The sequence below is a fragment of the Salvelinus fontinalis genome, chromosome 21, assembly GCF_029448725.1.
Source record: "Salvelinus fontinalis isolate EN_2023a chromosome 21, ASM2944872v1, whole genome shotgun sequence".
Classification (NCBI taxonomy): Eukaryota; Metazoa; Chordata; class Actinopteri; order Salmoniformes; family Salmonidae; genus Salvelinus; species Salvelinus fontinalis.
The window spans coordinates 5722825-5744599 of record NC_074685.1 but is presented as its reverse complement, the minus strand read 5'-3'; the positions used below and the strand labels follow the sequence as shown (position 1 = coordinate 5744599).

Genomic DNA, 21775 nt, shown 5'->3' with positions numbered 1-21775 from the left:
TCCTCCAACGCCATCTTTACCGCGAGAAGCTCACGATTCCCCTCATCGTAGTTATTTTCCGTGGCATTAAGGCGGTGGGATAAGAAGGCACAGGGATGTAGCTTGAGGTCCAGGGCAGAACCGCCCGGGCTCCGACATCAGAAGTATCAGCCTCCACCACGAACTGACGGGAAGGGTCCGGATGAACCAAGATGGGAGCTGTGGTGAAGTGATGTTTGAGGTCCCAGAATGCGAGGTGAGTGCAGACAGTGGAGAAGCCAGGGTGCTGTAACCTGGATAAAGCGACGATAGAAGTTGGCGAACCCCAGGATGCATTGCACCTGCACATTGGAAGTAGGTTTGGGCCAATCCACCACTGCTCTCACCTTCCTGGGATCCATTTGCACACTCCCTGCGACGAAGATGAAACCCAGAAAAGGGATGGTGGAACGATGGAACTCGCACTTCTCTGCTTTTACAAACAGCTGGTTCTCCAGGAGGCATTGGAGAACCTGTCGGACATGGAGCACATGTTCTTGGGTGGAAGGAGAGAAGATGAGGATGTCAGCTAGGTAAACAAAGACGAACCGGTTCAACATGTCGCCGGGAACATCATTAACCAGAGCCTGGAACACAGCAGGGGCATTGGTAATGCCAAAAGGCATGACCAGATACTTGTAGTGACCGCTGGCCATGCTGAAGGCGGTCTTTCACTCGTCCCCTTCCCGTATCTGCACCAGGTGGTAGGCGTTCCGTAGATCCAGCTTGGAAAACACGGTGATCCCCTGGAGCGGCTTGAAGGCCGAGGAGATGAGTGGTAGCGGGTAGCGGTTCTTCACCGGTAGTCGATGCACAGGCGCAGGGTCTTGTCCTTCTTCTCCACAAAGAACAACACTGCGCCGGCGGGAGAAGAAGAAGGACGGATGAATCCTGCGGCAAGGGAGTCCCTGATGTAGGTCTCTATCTCCTTGGTCTCTGGTCCAGACAGAGAGTACAGCCGTCCCCGGGGAGGAGTCGTGCTAGGGAGAAGGTCAATCCTGCAGTCATAAGATCGGTGCGGCAGGAGGGAAGTGGCCCGGGCCATGCTGAACACCTCCCGGAGGTCCTGGTACTCCACGGAAATTTGCGGAGAGGTCTGGGCACCTTCCGAGCCCCAGGGAAGACGTCCGGGGGCAGGTTGTGCTGACCTCCAGCAATGGGCGTGGCAGAATGTGCTGGAGCCAGGAGATTCCAACACCATGGGAATCTGAGGGGACTTGATGAGCAGGAACTGGATAGCCTCGATGTGATTCCCTTACATACGTAGGTTGATGGGAGTGGTGTTGTGTGTGACTCAGCCTATAGAGCGCCCGTCCAGTGCTCTAACATCCATGGGAATGGAGAGGGGCTGAGTGGGGATGTTCAGCTCGGACGCCAGAGTAGCGTCCAAAAAATCTCTCGTCGGCCCCAGACTCAATGAGAACCCGGAGAGATTTGGACTGGTCTTCCGACAGCAGAATGGCATGAAAAGGGGTGTGAGCAGGGGAAGCAGGAATGTTCTCCATATGGCCCACCAGAGTCCCTGCTCCTACCTGTGAGCCTGTTTTTTTTAAAGGACAAGAGGACACAAAATGACCAAGAGTCCCGCAATACAGACAACTCTTTTTGTCAATCCTGTATTGCCGTTCCGCTGGCAACAGCCCAGCTCTGCCTAGTGGCATAGGCTCAGGCATAGGCTACTGATACAGGAGCTGTGACCATTGAAAGATGACTAACCAACCACTCACTACTGAGCCTAAATAGGTAGCCTTGCTCTTCAGTCCACCCATTAGTCACAAATGCATTATTGCATATTCAGTACATGCTTAATTTGATCAGGAAAGTTGGACCATAAAGAGCCGTTGTGTTGAAACACCGTGCCATGTTTAACGGTGAGAATCGCAGAACGGTGAACTTACTAAATGACTGAAGAGTTAGACTGTGTGATATTAGGTTGCTTCTTGTTTAAATATTTTCCGTCTGGATTTTAATGATTTGTATGCGGTGACTCTGCCGTCTTCGGCAGCCCCCTGGGCAGGTCGGGAAGCCTCGGATTCTCTCGGCAGCAAGATCGTCGGGAGCTTCCGGGATGACTCAGAGGCAAGGTGGGATCCCTGGACGTGCGAGTGAAATCCAATTCCCTCTCGCTCCATCGTTCCCATAATCGCCCATCGATACGGATGGTCAAAGCGATGAGGGAATCAAGCTCCGTTGGTAACTCCCGGGCTGCAAGCTCGTCCTTGACCTCCTCCGAGACGCCATGCAGGAACATATCGAACAGTGCCTCTTGATTCCAAGCACTCTCCGCTGCCAAAGTGCAGAAATCCACAGCATAATCATCTACACTGCGGAGTCCTGCCGAAGCTGAATTAGCTTCAGGGCGACCTTTCGCCCGGAAGTGTGATGAGGTAGGCTATCTTGGAGCGATCCGAGGGGAAGGAGGAGGGCTGAAGCTTGAAGACGAGGGCACATTGAGCTAGGAACGCCCCACAGGTGCTCGGCTCTCCATTGAAGCGTTCCGGAGGAGGTAAGCGGGAAGGTGGAGTGACCAATCAGACGGCGCTGCTAGCAGCTGAGTCACTGAGGATCTGTGTGGTTACCAAGGTGGAAGGCGGCGTCCCAGACAACCCGTGGGATTGCTCCAGCAAACTGTCCAACGCCCCGCCATGGCGTTCAGCCAACGTTTCAACCCCCTCCACAAGGCCATGAAGCAATTCCTCGTGCATACCGATGGAGGCTCCTTGAGTGGAGATGGCGTTGTGCAGCTGGCCCAGGTCTGCTGGGTCAGTCATGGCCAGTTCACATTATCAGGAATCAAACACAGATGCAGACACGTCGAATTGACAATGGTTTAATAATCCAACAGGGGCAGGTAATAGACAAGTCAAGGCAGGCAGGGGTCAGTAAACCAGAGGTGGGGCAACGGTACCGGACGGCAGGCAGCCTCAGGGTCAGGGTAGGCAGAGGTCAACAATCCAGAGGTGGGGCAAAGGTACAGGTCAGAAACGCAGGCTTAGGGTCAGGGACAGGCAGAGTGGTCAGGCAGGCGGGCTCAGAGTCAGGACAGGCAATGGTCAAAACCAGGAGGGCAGGAAAAAGGAGAGACTGGGGGAGGCAGGAGCTGAGAACAAAAACGCTGGTTGACTTGACAACAAGACGAACTGGACAAACAGAGAACACAGGTATAAATGCACTGGGGATAATGGGGAAGATGGGTGACACCTGGAGGAGGGGTGGAGACAATCACAAGGACAGGTGAAACAGATCAGGGTGGGACAGTAACATCATCTGATTACTTTCAGTTACTTTTGGAGTACTTTCCCCTTAAGAGGTATTAGAAGAAGACAAAATGGATCCATCAAATGCATTTGGTGTGTCATCATTGTGGGCTCTGATTGGTGGTCATCATTTGGTGTGTCATCATAGTGGTCTCTGATTGGTGGTCATCATTTGGTGTGTCATCATAGTGGTCTCTGATTGGTGGTCATCATTTGGTGTGTCATCATAGTGGTCTCTGATTGGTGGTCATCATTTGGTGTGTCATCATAGTGGTCTCTGATTGGTGGTCATCATTTGGTGTGTCATCATAGTGGTCTCTGATTGGTGGTCATCATTTGGTGTGTCATCATAGTGGTCTCTGATTGGTGGTCATCATTTGGTGTGTCATCATAAACAGCTTTTCTTTACAACTGTGTGCGTATCAAATGACACCCTCTTCCCTAAATAATTCACTATTTTTGATCCTTCATTTTGGAGACACTTTGGAACGTAACCTGAGGAGTTGACAGGGCTCGAGTTGTCACAGCCTCTCTTTACACTGACATATCATCACAGAGTCATCCATCGTGCTGCTGGGTTAGAGTTAGGACAAGCTATTGGGTTAGAGTTAGGACAAGCTGCTGGGTTAGAGTTAGGACAAGCTGCTGGGTTAGAGTTAGGACACGCTGCTGGGTTAGAGTAAGGACACGCTGCTGGGTTAGAGTAAGGACAAGCTGCTGGGTTAGAGTAAGGACAAGCTGCTGGGTTAGAGTAAGGACAAGCTGCTGGGTTAGAGTTAGGACAAGCTGCTGGGTTAGAGTTAGGACAAGCTGCTGGGTTAGAGTTAGGACAAGCTGCTGGGTTAGAGTTAGGACAAGCTGCTGGGTTAGAGTTAGGACAAGTTGCTGGTTTAGAGTTAGGACAAGCTGCTGGTTTAGAGTTAGGACAAGCTGCTGGTTTAGAGTTAGGACAAGCTGCTGGGTTAGAGTTAGGACAAGCTGCTGGGTTAGAGTTAGGACAAGCTGCTGGGTTAGAGTTAGGACACGCTGCTGGGTTAGAGTAAGGACAAGCTGCCGGGTTAGAGTTAGGACAAGCTGCCGGGTTAGAGTTAGGACAAGCTGCCGGGTTAGAGTTAGGACAAGCTGCCGGGTTAGAGTTAGGGCAAGCTGCCGGGTTAGAGTTAGGACAAGCTGCCGGGTTAGAGTTAGGACCAGCTGCCGGTTTAGAGTTAGGACCAGCTGCCGGTTTAGAGTTAGGACCAGCTGCCGGGTTAGAGTTAGGACCAGCTGCCGGGTTAGAGTTAGGACCAGCTGCCGGGTTAGAGTTAGGACAAGCTGCCGGGTTAGAGTTAGGACAAGCTGCCGGGTTAGAGTTAGGACAAGCTGCCGGGTTAGAGTTAGGACAAGCTGCCGGGTTAGAGTTAGGACAAGCTGCCGGGTTAGAGTTAGGACAAGCTGCCGGGTTAGAGTTAGGACAAGCTGCCGGGTTAGAGTTAGGACAAGCTGCCGGGTTAGAGTTAGGACAAGCTGCCGGGTTAGAGTTAGGACAAGCTGCCGGGTTAGAGTTAGGACAAGCTGCCGGGTTAGAGTTAGGACAAGCTGCCGGGTTAGAGTTAGGACAAGCTGCCGGGTTAGAGTTAGGACAAGCTGCCGGGTTAGAGTTAGGACAAGCTGCCGGGTTAGAGTTAGGACAAGCTGCCGGGTTGGAGTTAGGACAAGCTGCCGGGTTGGAGTTAGGACAAGCTGCCGGGTTAGAGTTAGGACAAGCTGCCGGGTTAGAGTTAGGACAAGCTGCCGGGTTAGAGTTAGGACAAGCTGCCGGGTTAGAGTTAGGACAAGCTGCCGGGTTAGAGTTAGGACAAGCTGCCGGGTTAGAGTTAGGACAAGCTGCCGGGTTAGAGTTAGGACAAGCTGCCGGGTTAGAGTTAGGACAAGCTGCCGGGTTAGAGATAGGACACGCTGCCGGGTTAGAGTTAGGACACGCTGCCGGGTTAGAGTTAGGACACGCTGCCGGGTTAGAGTTAGGACACGCTGCCGGGTTAGAGTTAGGACACGCTGCCGGGTTAGAGTTAGGACACGCTGCCGGGTTAGAGTTAGGACAAGCTGCCGGGTTAGAGTTAGGACAAGCTGCCGGGTTAGAGTTAGGACAAGCTGCCGGGTTAGAGTTAGGACACGCTGCCGGGTTAGAGTAAGGACACGCTGCCGGGTTAGAGTTAGGACAAGCTGCCGGGTTAGAGTTAGGACAAGCTGCCGGGTTAGAGTTAGGACAAGCTGCCGGGTTAGAGTTAGGACAAGCTGCCGGGTTAGAGTTAGGACAAGCTGCCGGGTTAGAGTTAGGACAAGCTGCCGGGTTAGAGTTAGGACAAGCTGCCGGGTTAGAGTTAGGACAAGCTGCCGGGTTAGAGTTAGGACAAGCTGCCGGGTTAGAGTTAGGACACGCTGCCGGTTTAGAGTTAGGACACGCTGCCGGGTTAGAGTTAGGACACGCTGCCGGGTTAGAGTTAGGACACGCTGCCGGGTTAGAGTTAGGACACGCTGCCGGGTTAGAGTTAGGACAAGCTGCCGGGTTAGAGTTAGGACAAGCTGCCGGGTTAGAGTTAGGACAAGCTGCCGGGTTAGAGTTAGGACACGCTGCCGGGTTAGAGTTAGGACACGCTGCCGGGTTAGAGTTAGGACACGCTGCCGGGTTAGAGTTAGGACACGCTGCCGGGTTAGAGATAGGACACGCTGCCGGGTTAGAGTTAGGACACGCTGCCGGGTTAGAGTTAGGACACGCTGCCGGGTTAGAGTTAGGACAAGCTGCCGGGTTAGAGTTAGGACAAGCTGCCGGGTTAGAGTTAGGACAAGCTGCCGGGTTAGAGTTAGGACACGCTGCCGGGTTAGAGTTAGGACACGCTGCCGGGTTAGAGTTAGGACACGCTGCCGGGTTAGAGTTAGGACACGCTGCCGGGTTAGAGTTAGGACACGCTGCCGGGTTAGAGTTAGGACAAGCTGCCGGGTTAGAGTTAGGACAAGCTGCCGGGTTAGAGTTAGGACAAGCTGCCGGGTTAGAGTTAGGACAAGCTAGCCGGGTTAGAGTTAGGACAAGCTAGCCGGGTTAGAGTTAGGACAAGCTGCCGGGTTAGAGTTAGGACAAGCTGCCGGGTTAGAGTTAGGACAAGATATGAGTGCAGATATTAAATCAAAGCTTTCACTGACAAAGAGAGAAAGAGAAACCTTTAATATACACTGCCAGAATGATGCTATCAAAAGTCACGACTCAAAGGAAAGTAATGGAACCTTTTCACATTTCACAACTAACCTGTCTAAACACGATATTATCAGCTTAGTAAAGGAAACTCCCTGTTCTGTTGTGTTGTTTGATTCCCACATTCAGTGGATTAGGAGTTTAGATTAGTGGGAGATACACTGACAGAATGTCTTTTAAACATTTGTCTTTGCTTGTTTTTTTGGGGGGAATGTGTTTTGGATGTGTAAAGCACTCGCACATCAGAATATAATTTTTCCAGGTGCGTAGGAAATAGAAGACCATTTCTGCAGGTGCGTAGGAAATGTTCACATGTAACTTTAGAGATGTCTTTTAAACATTGCATTTTTTGTGTTTTGTTCACAGGAAACCCCCACTTCTTTGTCTACTCCTCCTCTACCTGCTCCTCCAGAAGTGACTATTGGTACCTTCGATTTTTCCCAGGGGTCCCCCCCCCCCGCAACACGGTCTGCTGAGAAACCTCCGCTGTTCCCCTCCTCTCTGCTCCCCCTGTCCCTGTCCCCTCTCCCCTCTCGCCACGGTCCTCGCCCTCCACCCCCCTAGCCCCCATCCTAGGCAACATGTCCATCGCCCTGAAGCAGGTCTTCAACAAGGACAAGACCTTCCGCCCCAAGCGTAAGTTTGAGCCGGGGACGCAGCGTTTCGAGCTGCATAAGAAGGCTCAGGCGTCACTGAGCTCCGGAGTTGACCTGAGGGCGGCGGTTGCTTTGCCCCACGGGGAGGATCTGAACGACTGGGTGGCAGTACACGTGGTGGACTTCTTCAACCGAATCAACCTCATCTACGGGACGGTGTGTGAGTTCTGCACGGAGAAGAGTTGTCCGGTCATGTCCGGGGGTCCTAGGTATGAGTACCGATGGCAGGACGATCACAAGTATAAGAAGCCAACAGCTCTACCGGCTCCCAAGTACATGAATCTACTGATGGACTGGATCGAGGTTCAGATCAACAATGAGGATATCTTCCCCACCAGTATAGGTGAGTACTATGCTTATGGGCCTTTAATTATTAATATTATCATCCCTGAATTTTCCACAAAACATTATTTTTTCTGAATTCTCGGCTAGAGGATTTCTGCAATCAGCAGGGAATTTTAACTGTGATGGAATCGTCCAACCTGGAATACTATACTATACTGAGCAAGAGGCCTTCTTGGTCTCTATTACAAATATATCCCCAACCCTTTGACTGTCAGCATTCCTCTGTAGATCTCTATAAACAAGACAACAGAAATACTGTTCAAATGGAACACTACTCATGGCGTTGTCATGGCGTTGTCATGGCGTTGTCATGGCGTTGTCATGGTGTTGCTGATGGCTGCTTTGATGCTGACATGAAAAGACAGGTGATCCTGCAGGGGGGGGGAGGGTGGGCCAGGGGTGGATGCTAATTGGATAGAACCTCTAACAACCCTGACCTATAACCTCTGACCTTACCCTTATCCAACCTGCTCTAACTGAGTGGGTTACCAGGACAATCACTACGGAGCCCTGGTTAGGGAATAGGGTGCTCTTTTCAGCCGCAGACAAAGTAGATCCCAGCTAGAAAACACTGATCTCACCCTGTAGCATCCAACAGACTGTGAAATCCTACTAATGTCAGCTTAGGTCACAAGATCACAAATCCTGAATTGTTGACGTAGATGGTGGTGAGCTCCTCGTCTCCGATGTACAAGCTGATTATAGTTACATATCTTCTTGTTTTATTTGGGTTAAAATAGAAATAAACTAGGCTGGATTAGATATATATATATATATATATATATATAGTGTGTGTATATAATGTGTATATATATTAATATATATATATATAGTGTGTGTATATAATGTGTATATATATATTAATATATATATATATAGTGTGTGTTTTATTGTGACATACACCAGACAGGTGCAGTAAAACATGGTGTTATACATAGTAGTACGGAGTCTCTGGAACAAATCAGGGTTAAGTACCTTGCTCAAGGGCACATCAACAGATGTTATACCTTGTTGGCAAGGGCAGGGGCAGAGAGAGAGGGGCAGGGGCAGAGAGAGAGGGGCAGGGGCAGAGAGAGAGGGGCAGGGGCAGAGAGAGAGGGGCAGGGGCAGAGAGAGAGGGGCAGGGGCAGAGAGAGAGGGGCAGGGGCAGAGAGAGAGGGGCAGGGGCAGAGAGAGAGGGGCAGGGGCAGAGAGAGGGGCAGGGGCAGAGAGAGAGGCAGGGGCAGAGAGAGAGGCAGGGGCAGAGAGAGAGGCAGGGGCAGAGAGAGAGGCAGGGGCAGAGAGAGAGAGGCAGGGGCAGAGAGAGAGAGGCAGGGGCAGAGAGAGAGGGGCAGGGGCAGAGAGAGAGGGGCAGGGGCAGAGAGAGAGGCAGGGGCAGAGAGAGAGAGGCAGGGGCAGAGAGAGAGGGGCAGGGGCAGAGAGAGAGGGGCAGGGGCAGAGAGAGAGGGGCAGGGGCAGAGAGAGAGGGGCAGAGAGAGAGGGGCAGGGGCAGAGGGGCAGGGGCAGAGAGAGAGGGGCAGGGGCAGAGAGAGAGGGGCAGGGGCAGAGAGAGAGGGGCAGGGGCAGAGAGAGAGGGGCAGGGGCAGAGAGAGAGGGGCAGGGGCAGAGAGAGAGGGGCAGGGGCAGAGAGAGAGGGGCAGGGGCAGAGAGAGAGGGGCAGGGGCAGAGAGAGAGGCAGAGGCAGGGGCAGAGAGACAGAGGCAGGGGCAGAGAGAGAGGGGCAGGGGCAGAGAGAGAGGCAGGGGCAGAGGCAGGGGCAGAGGCAGGGGCAGAGACAGAGGCAGGGGCAGAGAGACAGAGGCAGGGGCAGAGAGGCAGAGGCAGAGGGAGAGGCAGAGGGAGAGGCAGAGGGCGAGGCAGAGGGCGAGGCAGAGGGCGAGGCAGAGGGCGAGGCAGAGGGCGAGGCAGAGGGCGAGGCAGAGGGCGAGGCAGAGGGCGAGGCAGAGGGCGAGGCAGAGGGCGAGGCAGAGGGCGAGGCAGAGAGCGAGGCAGAGAGCGAGGCAGAGAGCGAGGCAGGGGCAGAGAGAGAGGTAGGGGCAGAGAGAGAGGTAGGGGCAGAGAGAGAGGGACACATGAATAATTCACCCTGGAGCTCAGTCCTGTCATCATGCGTGTGCCAGGTGTAGCCTTTGTTTTCACCTCTTAGTGTAGTCAGGATTAGTGTCATTAGGGTTAGTGTAGTCAGGATTAGTGTCATTAGGGTTAGTGTAGTCAGGATTAGTGTCATTAGGGTTAGTGTAGTCAGGATTAGTGTCATTAGGGTTAGTGTAGTCAGGATTAGTGTCATTAGGGTTAGTGTAGTCAGTATTAGTGTCATCAGGATTAATGTCATTAGGGTTAGTATAGTCAGGATTAGTGTCATTAGGGTTAATGTCATTAGGGTTAGTGTAGTCAGGCTTAGTGTCATTAGGGTTAGTATAGTCAGGCTTAGTGTCATTAGGGTTAATGTCATTAGGGTTAGTGTAGTCAGGATTAGTGTCATTAGGGTTAGTGTAGTCAGGATTAGTGTCATTATGGTTAGTTTAGTCAGGATTAGTGTCATTAGGGTTAGTGTAGTCAGGATTAGTGTCATTAGGGTTAGTGTAGTCAGGATTAGTGTCATTAGGGTTAGTGTAGTCAGGATTAGTGTTATTAGGGTTAGTGTAGTCAGGATTACTGTCATTAGGGTTAGTGTAGTCAGGATTAGTGTCATTAGGGTTAGTGTAGTCAGGATTACTGTCATTAGGGTTAGTGTAGTCAGGATTACTGTCATTAGGGTTAGTGTAGTCAGGATTAGTGTTATTAGGGTTAGTGTAGTCAGGATTACTGTCATTAGGGTTAGTGTAGTCAGGATTACTGTCATTAGGGTTAGTGTAGTCAGGATTACTGTCATTAGGGTTAGTGTAGTCAGGATTACTGTCATTAGGGTTAGTGTAGTCAGGATTACTGTCATTAGGGTTAGTTTAGTCAGGAGTTGTCATTAGGGTTAGTTTAGTCAGGAGTTGTGTCATTAGAAATAGTGTAGTCAGGGTTGGTGTAGTCAGGGTTGGTGTAGTCAGGGTTGGTGTAGTCAGGGTTGGTGTAGTCAGGGTTGGTGTAGTCAGGGTTGGTGTAGTCAGGGTTGGTGTAGTCAGGGTTGGTGTAGTCAGGGTTGGTGTAGTCAGGGTTGGTGTAGTCAGTGTTAGTGTAGTCAGGGTTGGTGTAGTCAGGGTTGGTGTAGTCAGGGTTGGTGTAGTCAGGGTTGGTGTAGTCAGGGTTGGTGTAGTCAGGGTTGGTGTAGTCAGGGTTGGTGTAGTCAGGGTTGGTGTAGTCAGGGTTGGTGTAGTCAGGGTTGGTGTAGTCAGGGTTGGTGTAGTCAGGGTTGGTGTAGTCAGGGTTGGTGTAGTCAGGGTTAGTGTTCCTGTAGTCAGGGTTACTTTAGTCGGGGTTAGCGTAGTCGGGGTTAGTGTCATTAGTGTTGGTGTAGTCAGGGTTAGTGTAGTCCGGATTACTGTTAGGGTTGTCGCGGTCTATTGTCCATGGTTCGTGTTTCTTGACCCAAGCAAGTCTCTTCTTATTATTGGTGTCCTTTAGTAGTGGTTTCTTTGCAGCAATTCGACCATGAAGGCCTGATTCACACAGTCTCCTCTGAACAGTTGATGTTGAGATGTGTTTGTTACTTGAACTCTGTGAGGCATTTATTTGAGCTACAATCTCTGAGGCTGGTAACTCTAATCAACCTATCCTTGGTTTGGCAGGTAGCCTAGAGGTTAGAGAGTTGGGCCAGTAACCGAAAGGTTGCTGGATCGAATCCCCGAGCTGACAAGGTAAAAATTTGCCGTTCTGCCCCTGAACAAGGCAGTTAACCCACTGTTCCCCAGTAGGCCGTCATTGTAAATACGAATTTGTTCATAACTGACTTGCCTGGTTAAATAAAAAAATAAAAATGTAATCCTCTGCAGCAGAGTGAACTCTGGGTCTTCCTTTCCTGTGGCGATCCTCATGAGAGCCAGTTTCATAGCATCCATGTTGAGACTGGAGCCAGTTTTCATAGCATGTTGACGTTGAGACTGGTGTTTTGCGGGTACTATTTAATGAAGCTGCCAGTTGAGGACTTGTGAGGCGTCTGTTTCTCAAACTAGACACTTTAATGTACTTGTCTTCTTGCTCAGTTGTGCACCAGGGCCTCCCACTCCTCTTTCTATTCTGGTTAGAGCCAGTTTGCGCTGTTCTGTGAAGGGAGTAGTACACAGCGTTGTACGAGATCTTCAGTTTTTTGGCAATTTCTCGCATGGAATAGCCTTCATTTCTCAGAACAAGAATAGACTGACGAGTTTCAGAAGAAAGTTCTTTGTTTCTGGCCATTTTTAGCCTGTAATAATCGAACCCACAAATGCTGATGCTCCAGATACTCAACTAGTCTAAGGCCAGTTTTATTGCTTCTTTAATTAGAACAACAGTTTTCAGCTGTGCTAACATAATTGCAAAAGGGTTTTCTAATGATCAATTAGCCTTTTAAAATGATTCACTTGGATTAGCTAACACAACGTGCCATTGGAACAGAGGAGTGATGGTTGCTGATAATGGGCCTCTGTACGCCTATGTAGATATTGCATAAAAAATATGCCCATTCCAGCTACAATAGTCATTTACAACATTAACAATGTCTACACTGTTATAATCAATTTGATGTTATTTAAATGGACCAATTTTTTTTGCTCTTCTTTCAAAAACAAGGACATTTCCAAGTGCCCCCAAACTTTTCAACGGTAGTGTAAATATTTTTGCTTTGGCATTATGGGGTATTGTGATGGCATTATGGGGTATTGTGATGGCATTATGGGGTATTGTGATGTCATTATGGGGTATTGTGATGTCATTATGGGGTACTGTGATGTCATTATGGGGTATTGTGATGTCATTATGGGGTATTGTGATGTCATTATGGGGTATTGTGATGTCATTATGGGGTATTGTGACGTCATTATGGGGTATTGTGACGTCATTATGGGGTATTGTGATGGCATTATGGGGTATTGTGATGGCATTATGGGGTATTGTGATGGCATTATGGGGTATTGTGATGTCATTATGGGGTATTGTGTGTAGATTGATGAGGGACAAAAAAAAACACTTCAATCCATTTTAGTATAAGGCTGTAACGTAACAAAATGTGGAAAAAGTCAAGGGGTCTGAACACTTTCCGAAGGCTCTGTATTTGGTATTATCAAAGGTAATTATGTAGGTCTATTGATTTGATCAGGAGTCGTCAACTGCTGCTTTCTGTGTATCAATGCCCATGTTTAAACACTTGCTTCATTCATCAATCATACCTGGATTGCAGATAGCTGACAAAATGCCTCTTAAAGGGAAGCTTGACGCTGTGGGAGTCAGCAGACTCTTAAAGGGATCTTAAAGGGAAGCTTGACGCTGTGGGAGTCAGCAGACTCTTAAAGGGTTCTTAAAGGGAAGCTTGACGCTGTGGGAGTCAGCAGACTCTTAAAGGGTTCTTAAAGGGAAGCTTGACGCTGTGGGAGTCAGCAGACTCTTAAATGGTTCTTAATGGGAAGCTTGACGCTGTGGGAGTCAGCAGACTCTTAAAGGGTTCTTAAAGGGAAGCTTGACGCTGTGGGAGTCAGCAGACTCTTAAAGGGTTCTTAATGGGAAGCTTGACGCTGTGGGAGTCAGCAGACTCTTAAAGGGATCTTAAAGGGAAGCTTGACGCTGTGGGAGTCAGCAGACTCTTAAAGGGTTCTTAAAGGGAAGCTTGACGCTGTGGGAGTCAGCAGACTCGTAAAGGGTTCTTAAAGGGAAGCTTGACGCTGTGGGAGTCAGCAGACTCTTAAAGGGTTCTTAAAGGGAAGCTTGACGCTGTGGGAGTCAGCAGACTCGTAAAGGGTTCTTAAAGGGAAGCTTGACGCTGTGGGAGTCAGCAGACTCTTAAAGGGTTCTTAAAGGGAAGCTTGACGCTGTGGGAGTCAGCAGACTCTTAAAGGGTTCTTAAAGGGAAGCTTGACGCTGTGGGAGTCAGCAGACTCTTAAATGGTTCTTAATGGGAAGCTTGACGCTGTGGGAGTCAGCAGACTCTTAAAGGGTTCTTAAAGGGAAGCTTGTAGCCTGTGGGAGTCAGCAGACTCTTAAAGGGTTCTTAAAGGGAAGCTTGACGCTGTGGGAGTCAGCAGACTCTTAAAGGGTTCTTAAAGGGAAGCTTGACGCTGTGGGAGTCAGCAGACTCTTAAAGGGTTCTTAAAGGGAAGCTTGACGCCGTGGGAGTCAGCAGACTCTTAAAGGGTTCTTAAAGGGAAGCTTGACGCTGTGGGAGTCAGCAGACTCTTAAAGGGTTCTTAAAGGGAAGCTTGACGCTGTGGGAGTCAGCAGACTCTTAAAGGGTTCTTAAAGGGAAGCTTGACGCTGTGGGAGTCAGCAGACTCTTAAAGGGTTCTTAAAGGGAAGCTTGACGCTGTGGGAGTCAGCAGACTCTTAAAGGGTTCTTAAAGGGAAGCTTGACGCTGTGGGAGTCAGCAGACTCTTAAAGGGTTCTTAAAGGGAAGCTTGACGCTGTGGGAGTCAGCAGACTCTTAAAGGGTTCTTAAAGGGAAGCTTGACGCTGTGGGAGTCAGCAGACTCTTAAAGGGTTCTTAAAGGGAAGCTTGACGCTGTGGGAGTCAGCAGACTCTTAAAGGGAAGCTTGACGCTGTGGGAGTCAGCAGACTCTTAAAGGGTTCTTAAAGGTCCAGTGCTGTCAAAAATACATTTTTGCTGTGTTTTACAACAGCTGATGAAACTAACGCTTGTATAAGTGTAAAAAAAATGGGATCAATGTTATTTCCTTATAGTTGCTGGTTAAAAATACAACCTAGCATTAGAATGTATCAGAGCCCCCCCCCCCCCCCCCCCAAAAAAAAAAACGTATTTGAGAAAAACAAATCAAGTAACCTGGCTGGCTACTTTTTCTATTTGGCTGGCTACTCCATGTGCTTGTGGAAAACACTGCAGGGCTTTCTGGGATGTCCTTTAACAGTTGCACATGTATTCAGCTTCTCTGTTGTAGAACTGAATGGTTGAATTCTTACAGTTTAAATGTCAACCTAATACCTCAGGCAATAATGGAGTAATCTGTTCCTGGATTGTGAGATTACACTCTCAGTATGATCCTGTTACCCTAGACCCAGCGGAGCCGAGACAGTAGACTGTGGATGTGACCTAAATGGCACCTATTCCATATACAGTTGAAGTCGGGAAGTTTACATACACCTTAGCCAAGTACATTTAACCTGTTTGGCATGCAAGCCCGACGTCGGTACACTTATGACAACAGCCAGCTCAAAGTGCAGGGCGCGAAATTCAAAAGATATTTTTTTTAAATATTTAACTTTCACACATTAACAAGTCCAAGACACCAGATGAAAGGTGCACATCTTGTGAATCAAGCCATCAAGTCCGATTTTTAAAATGTTTTACAGGGAAGACACAATATGTAAATCTATTAGCTAACCACGTTAGCAAAAGACACCACTATTTTTACTCTATCCGTTTTTTACTACATCAGTAGCTATCACACATTCGACCAAATAAAGATATAAATAGCCACTAACCAAGAAACAACCTCATCAGATGACAGTCTGATAACATATTTATTGTATAGCATATGTTTTGTTAGAAAAATGTGCATATTTCAGGTATAAATCATAGTTTACATTGCAGCTACAGTCAGAAATTGCACCGAAAGCAGACAGAAAAATTACAGACACCAACGTCAAATACCTAATTACTCATCATAAAACATTTCTGAAAAATACATAGTGTACAGCAAATGAAAGACAGGCATCTTGTGATTCCAGACAATGTTTCTGATTTATCAAGTGTTTTACAGCGAAAACACAATATAGCGTTATATTAGCTTAGCACAATAGCAAACATAACAACAGCATTGATTCAAGGCAAAAATAGCTATAGCGTATAAACCACCAAAATATATGAATTTTTTCACTAATCTTCTCAGAATTCTTCAGATGATAGTCCTATAACATCATATTACACAATGCATATAGAGTTTGTTCGAAAATGTGCATATTTAGCTGCACAAATCGTGCTTATACAATGAGAATAGTGTCCATAACGTCAAGCAATCTGTCCGGCGCCATCTTGGAAAGCCACCTAATCTAATCGAAAACTATTCATAAACTTGACTAAAAAAATACAGGTTGGACAGCAATTGAAAGACAAATTAGTTCTTAATGCAATCGCCGAATTACATTTTTAAAATTAACCTTACTGCGCAATACAGGCTGCGATAACACAATGCTACACAATGGCGTTTCATGCATTTGACATTTTTCAACAGAACAATGAATTATCAGCATAAAGACTGCTTACTATTAGCTGAGCTTCCATCAGAATCTTGGGCAAGGTGTCCTTTCTTCAAAACAATTATCTTTGGGTTGAAAGATGTCCTCTTGTCCGGTCGAATTTGCCGCTAAACGTTAGCCGCCCAACTGGAGTGGTGTCCAACTCGTGAAAGCGCATGGCAAAGAAATCCCAGAAAATTGAAATAAACTGCTATAAACTGCTATAAGTCGGTTTAAATTAACTACCTTATGATGTCTTTAACACCTATAACGAATAAAAACATGACCGGAGATATAGAAATACTAAAACGAAAGCGTTTGCAGGACGCCATTGTGATGTCTTCATGCGTCAAGCGCACTGTTGAAAAGAACGGTACTTCCTGTTCCACAGTCTTATATAAGGTCCCAGATGGCGCAATCGACTCCATTCAAAGTCTCACCGCTTACTGACATCTAGAGGAAGGCGTATGCAGTGCATGTACCCTCATAGCTTGCATGGGGACTTATAAACTGATCTCAGAACAGGGACCTGGATTTCTGAAATCTCACTTCCTGACAGGAAAAGTGCTACAGAATGAGTGTTGCTTCACTCAGAGAAATAATTCAAACGGTTTTAGAAACTAGAGTGTTTTCTATCCAATAGTAATAATAATATGCATATTGTACGAGCAAGAATTGAGTACGAGGCAGTTAATTTGGCCACTATTTTTTCCACTGGTGAAACAGCGCCCCCATATTGACAAGAAGTTTTAAGGAAGTTTAGAACTCTTACATTGATAATACTACAGAAAACCTTCCCCAGGTTACTGTTCACGCAAATGCCTCTGTAATTGTTAGGGTCAAATTTGTCTCCGTTCTTAAAGATTGGGGTTATGAGTCTTTGATTCCAGATGTCAGGGAAATAACCTACACACAGGATCAAATTAAAAAGTTTTAACACCCCCCAAAAAAAAATAATTTTTTTTTTTTAATATAGCCAATTGAAATTTTGCACTAGTGAGTTTGAGCATCTCATTTAGGATGCCATCAGGTCCGCATGCCTTTTTTGGTTCTGAGTGAACGTTTATAGAGTTTTAAAGTCTCACAGTAATGAAGGTGTAATTCACCATTATTTGGGTCTCTGTGCTTTTGGTTGGATAGTGTTCTAAGTTTTCTCTCTGTCTCTGTGTCTCTGTCTCACCCTCTCTGTGTGTCTCTCTCTGTCTGTGTGTCTCTCTCTCTCTCTGTGTCTCTGTCTCTCCCTCTCTGTGTGTCTCTCTCTGTCTGTGTCTCTCTCTCTCTCTGTGTGTCTCTGTCTCTCCCTCTCTGTGTGTCTCTCTCTCTCTGTGTCTCTCTCTCTCTTTCTCCCCCCCACAGGTATCCCGTTCCCCAAGAACTTCATCCAGATTTGTAAGAAGATCATCTGCCGTCTGTTCCGGGTGTTTGTCCACGTCTACATCCACCATTTTGACCGTATGATGCAGATGGGAGCTGAGGCCCACGTTAACACCTGTTACAAGCACTTCTACTACTTCAGCACAGAACTCAACCTCATAGACCGCAAGGAGCTGGAGCCACTGGTGAGTCAAGACTGAGGCTCCCAAATGGCACCCTATTCCCTATATAGTGCCCTACTTTAGACCAGAGCCCTATTCCCTATATAGTGCACTACTTTAGACCAGGGCCCTATTCCCTATATAGTGTACTACTATAGACCAGAGCCCTATTCCCTAGATAGTGGCACTACTTTAGACCAGAGCCCTATTCCCTATATAGTGCACTACTTTAGACCAGGGCCCTATTCCCTATATAGTGCACTACTTTAGACCAGAGCCCTATTCCCTATTAACCAATGTAATCCTCTCAGATAGACACAAGTGACTAGGTGTTTATTAAAATCCTCTGCTCACCCGGTAGTCATCTACTATGTCGGCAGGAAGCTAGCGATTTAGGAGCATTGGGCCAGGAACCCGAGCACTTAACCTTTTTAATGCTCCTGTAAGTCGCTCTGGATAAGATAAATGTTCTAAAGGACTGGACTGGTGTCACCTACGGGTTAGAAGGAAGTCGCGGATCACAGAACATTAAGCGATCAGTGGTCAGCGCAGCTGCCTCCGGACCACATATCTTCACCACCTTCTATGCTATTCATCCCCCTTCTGTCTCTGTCTGTCTGTCTGTCTGTCTCTGTCTGTCTCTGTCTGTCTCTGTCTGTCTCTGTCTGTCTCTGTCTGTCTCTGTCTGTCTGTCTGTTCTCCCTTCCACTGTCATAATAAAAACCAAAATTCAAAAGAGGAGTAGAGTTCCATTCCCTTTTTAAAATGTCTAATAAACCCCACTCTCCTGGTCTAATAAACCCCACTCTCCTGGTCTAATAAACCCCACTCTCTTGGTCTAATAAACCCCACTCTCTTGGTCTAATAACCCCCACTCTCCTGGTCTAATAAACCCCACTCTCCTGGTCTAATAAACCCCACTCTCCTGGTCTAATAAACCCCACTCTCCTGGTCTAATAAACCTCACTCTCCTGGTATAATAAACCCCACTCTCCTGGTCTAATGAACCCCACTCTCCTGGTATAATAAACCCCACTCTCCTGGTCTAATAAACCCCACTCTCCTGGTCTAATAAACCCCACTCTCCTGGTCTAATAAACCCCACTCTCCTGGTCTAATAAACCCCACTCTCCTGGTCTAATAAACCCCACTCTCCTGGTCTAATAACCTCTTCTTTTGGTCTAATAAACCCCACTCTCCTGGTCTAATAAACCCCACTCTCCTGGTCTAATGAACCCCACTCTCCTGGTCTAATGAACCCCACTCTCCTGGTCTAATGAACCCCACTCTCCTGGTCTAATAAACCCCACTCTCCTGGTCTAATAAACCCCACTCTCCTGGTCTAATAAACCCCACTCTCTTGGTCTAATAAACCCCACTCTCCTGGTCTAATAAACCCCACTCTCTTGGTCTAATAAACCCCACTCTCCTGGTCTAATAAACCCCACTCTCCTGGTCTAATAAACCCCACTCTCCTGGTCTAATAAACCCCACTCTCCTGGTCTAATAAACCCCACTCTCCTGGTCTAATAAACCCCACTCTCCTGGTCTAATAAACCCCACTCTCCTGGTCTAATAAACCCCACTCTCCTGGTCTAATAAACCCCACTCTCCTGGTCTAATAAACCCCACTCTCCTGGTCTAATAAACCCCACTCTCCTGGTCTAATAAACCCCACTCTCCTGGTCTAATAACCTCTTCTTTTGGTCTAATAAACCCCACTCTCCTGGTCTAATGAACCCCACTCTCCTGGTCTAATGAACCCCACTCTCCTGGTCTAATGAACCCCACTCTCCTGGTCAAATAAACCCCACTCTCCTGGTCAAATAAACCCCACTCTCCTGGTCTAATAAACCCCACTCTCTTGGTCTAATAAACCCCACTCTCCTGGTCTAATAAACCCCACTCTCCTGGTATAATAAACCCCACTCTCCTGGTCTAATGAACCCCACTCTCCTGGTCTAATAAACCCCACTCTCCTGGTCTAATAAACCCCACTCTCCTGGTCTAATAAACCCCACTCTCCTGGTCTAATAAACCCCACTCTCCTGGTCTAATAAACCCCACTCTCCTGGTCTAATAACCTCTTCTTTTGGTCTAATAAACCCCACTCTCCTGGTCTAATAAACCCCACTCTCCTGGTCTAATGAACCCCACTCTCCTGGTCTAATGAACCCCACTCTCCTGGTCTAATAAACCCCACTCTCCTGGTCTAATAAACCCCACTCTCTTGGTTTTAATAAACCCCACTCTCCTGGTCTAATAAACCCCACTCTCTTGGTCTAATAAACCCCACTCTCCTGGTCTAATAAACCCCACTCTCCTGGTCTAATAAACCCCACTCTCCTGGTCTAATAAACCCCACTCTCCTGGTCTAATAAACCCCACTCTCCTGGTCTAATAAACCCCACTCTCCTGGTCTAATAAACCCCACTCTCCTGGTCTAATAAACCCCACTCTCCTGGTCTAATAAACCCCACTCTCCTGGTCTAATAAACCCCACTCTCCTGGTCTAATAAACCCCACTCTCCTGGTCTAATAACCTCTTCTTTTGGTCTAATAAACCCCACTCTCCTGGTCTAATAAACCCCACTCTCCTGGTCTAATGAACCCCACTCTCCTGGTCTAATGAACCCCACTCTCCTGGTCTAATAAACCCCACTCTCCTGGTCTAATAAACCCCACTCTCTTGGTTTTAATAAACCCCACTCTCCTGGTCTAATAAACCCCACTCTCTTGGTCTAATAAACCCCACTCTCCTGGTCTAATAAACCCCACTCTCCTGGTCTAATAAACCCCACTCTCCTGGTCTAATAAACCCCACTCTCCTGGTCTAATAAACCCCACTCTCCTGGTCTAATAAACCCCACTCTCCTGGTCTAATAAACCCCACTCTCCTGGTCTAATAAACCCCACTCTCCTGGTCTAATAAACCCCACTCTCCTGGTCTAATAAACCCCACTCTCCTGGTCTAATAAACCCCACTCTCCTGGTCTAATAAACCCCACTCTCCTGGTCTAATAAACCCCACTCTCCTGGTCTAATAAACCCCACTCTCCTGGTCTAATAAACCCCACTCTCCTGGTCTAATAAACCCCACTCTCCTGGTCTAATAAACCCCACTCTCCTGGTCTAATAAACCCCACTCTCCTGGTCTAATAAACCCCACTCTCCTGGTCTAATAAACCCCACTCTCCTGGTCTAATAAACCCCACTCTCCTGGTCTAATAAACCCCACTCTCCTGGTCTAATAAACCCCACTCTCCTGGTCTAATAAACCCCACTCTCCTGGTCTAATAAACCCCACTCTCCTGGTCTAATAAACCCCACTCTCCTGGTCTAATAAACCCCACTCTCCTGGTCTAATAAACCCCACTCTCCTGGTCAAATAAACCCCACTCTCCTGGTCTAATAACCTCTTCTTTTGCATTCTTGCTCTTGCCACATTTCACAATGAAAACGCCTTCAGTGATCCTGAATAATGATTAAAGGAGCTGTTATTTTCACACAGAGAGAGACGTTCTTCTCAGTCCTACTGCCTCCAACTCCTTTAACTCAAACCCCTTCTGAGTTAAATGGGAATATAAAATAGTCCTACAAGTGAGGTCCTGTAAACAGAACACAAGCAGACAATGAACACTGGTTAAGAGGGGGGGGTGGGTGAGAAAATAAAAATAATAAAACAAGCCTAGCTAAAAAAGCAAATAGACAATGGCTTCTTTCTCTTGACTATCATAAGAGATCCCCATGACCAAGGCAGGAGAATGCCAACACCCACGTAGATATGAAACAGCCCAGAGAGAGAGAGAGAGAGAGAGAGAAGCCCACTGTGAAAGTCTGGAGGAAATTAGAGGCTGAGCTGATCAGATCAAGTCTCATTGTGCTAATATTGTTTTTTTCCCCCTTGCTTGATTAAAATAGCTGTTTGTTTCTGTTTGTTTGTTTTAAAGCAATAATATGGAACTTGAAAATGCCTGGTCGGTTTTCCTTTTTACCAAACATTATTCACAGTTCAGTTGGATGTTCAGTGTATAATTATATTTAATTCTTTCCATTTACCGTTTACCTGTCCTCTGTTCTGTATGTGAATCCGTCTCGTTTGGTCTCATGGTGGCTCAGGAGAGAGGGAACAAGAGGACGTGGGGAGAATTATTTTGTTGATAGGCAACAGAGCAAGTAATGTACACACAGGAAAGAGAAGAGGTATGCTATGAGGAGGAGGAGAGAGAGAAGAGGTAGGGTATGAAGAGGAGAGGGAGAGAGAGAAGAGGTAGGGTATGAGAGGGTGAGAGAAGAGGTAGGGTATGAGGAGGAGAGGGAGAGAGAGAGAAGAGGTAGGGTATGAGAGGGAGAAAGAGGGGCAGGGTATGAGAGGGTGAGAGAGAAGAGGTAGGGTATGAGAGGGTGAGAGAGAAGAGGTAGGGTATGAGAG

The 21775-nt window shown here is 47.6% G+C and overlaps 1 protein-coding gene across 1 annotated transcript in view; it reads left to right on the top strand.

Annotated features, from left to right (window-relative positions):
- Positions 1–6870: 6870 nt before the first annotated feature.
- LOC129818080 (MOB kinase activator 3B) overlaps positions 6871–21775 on the top strand; it is a 55030-nt gene continuing 40125 nt past the window's right edge. Inside the window, exons 1-2 of the mRNA XM_055873635.1 lie at positions 6871–7500; positions 17165–17367. Coding sequence (XP_055729610.1) covers positions 7083–7500; positions 17165–17367 — 621 coding nt within the window. The 5' untranslated portion in view covers positions 6871–7082. The remainder of the gene's footprint in view (positions 7501–17164; positions 17368–21775) is intronic.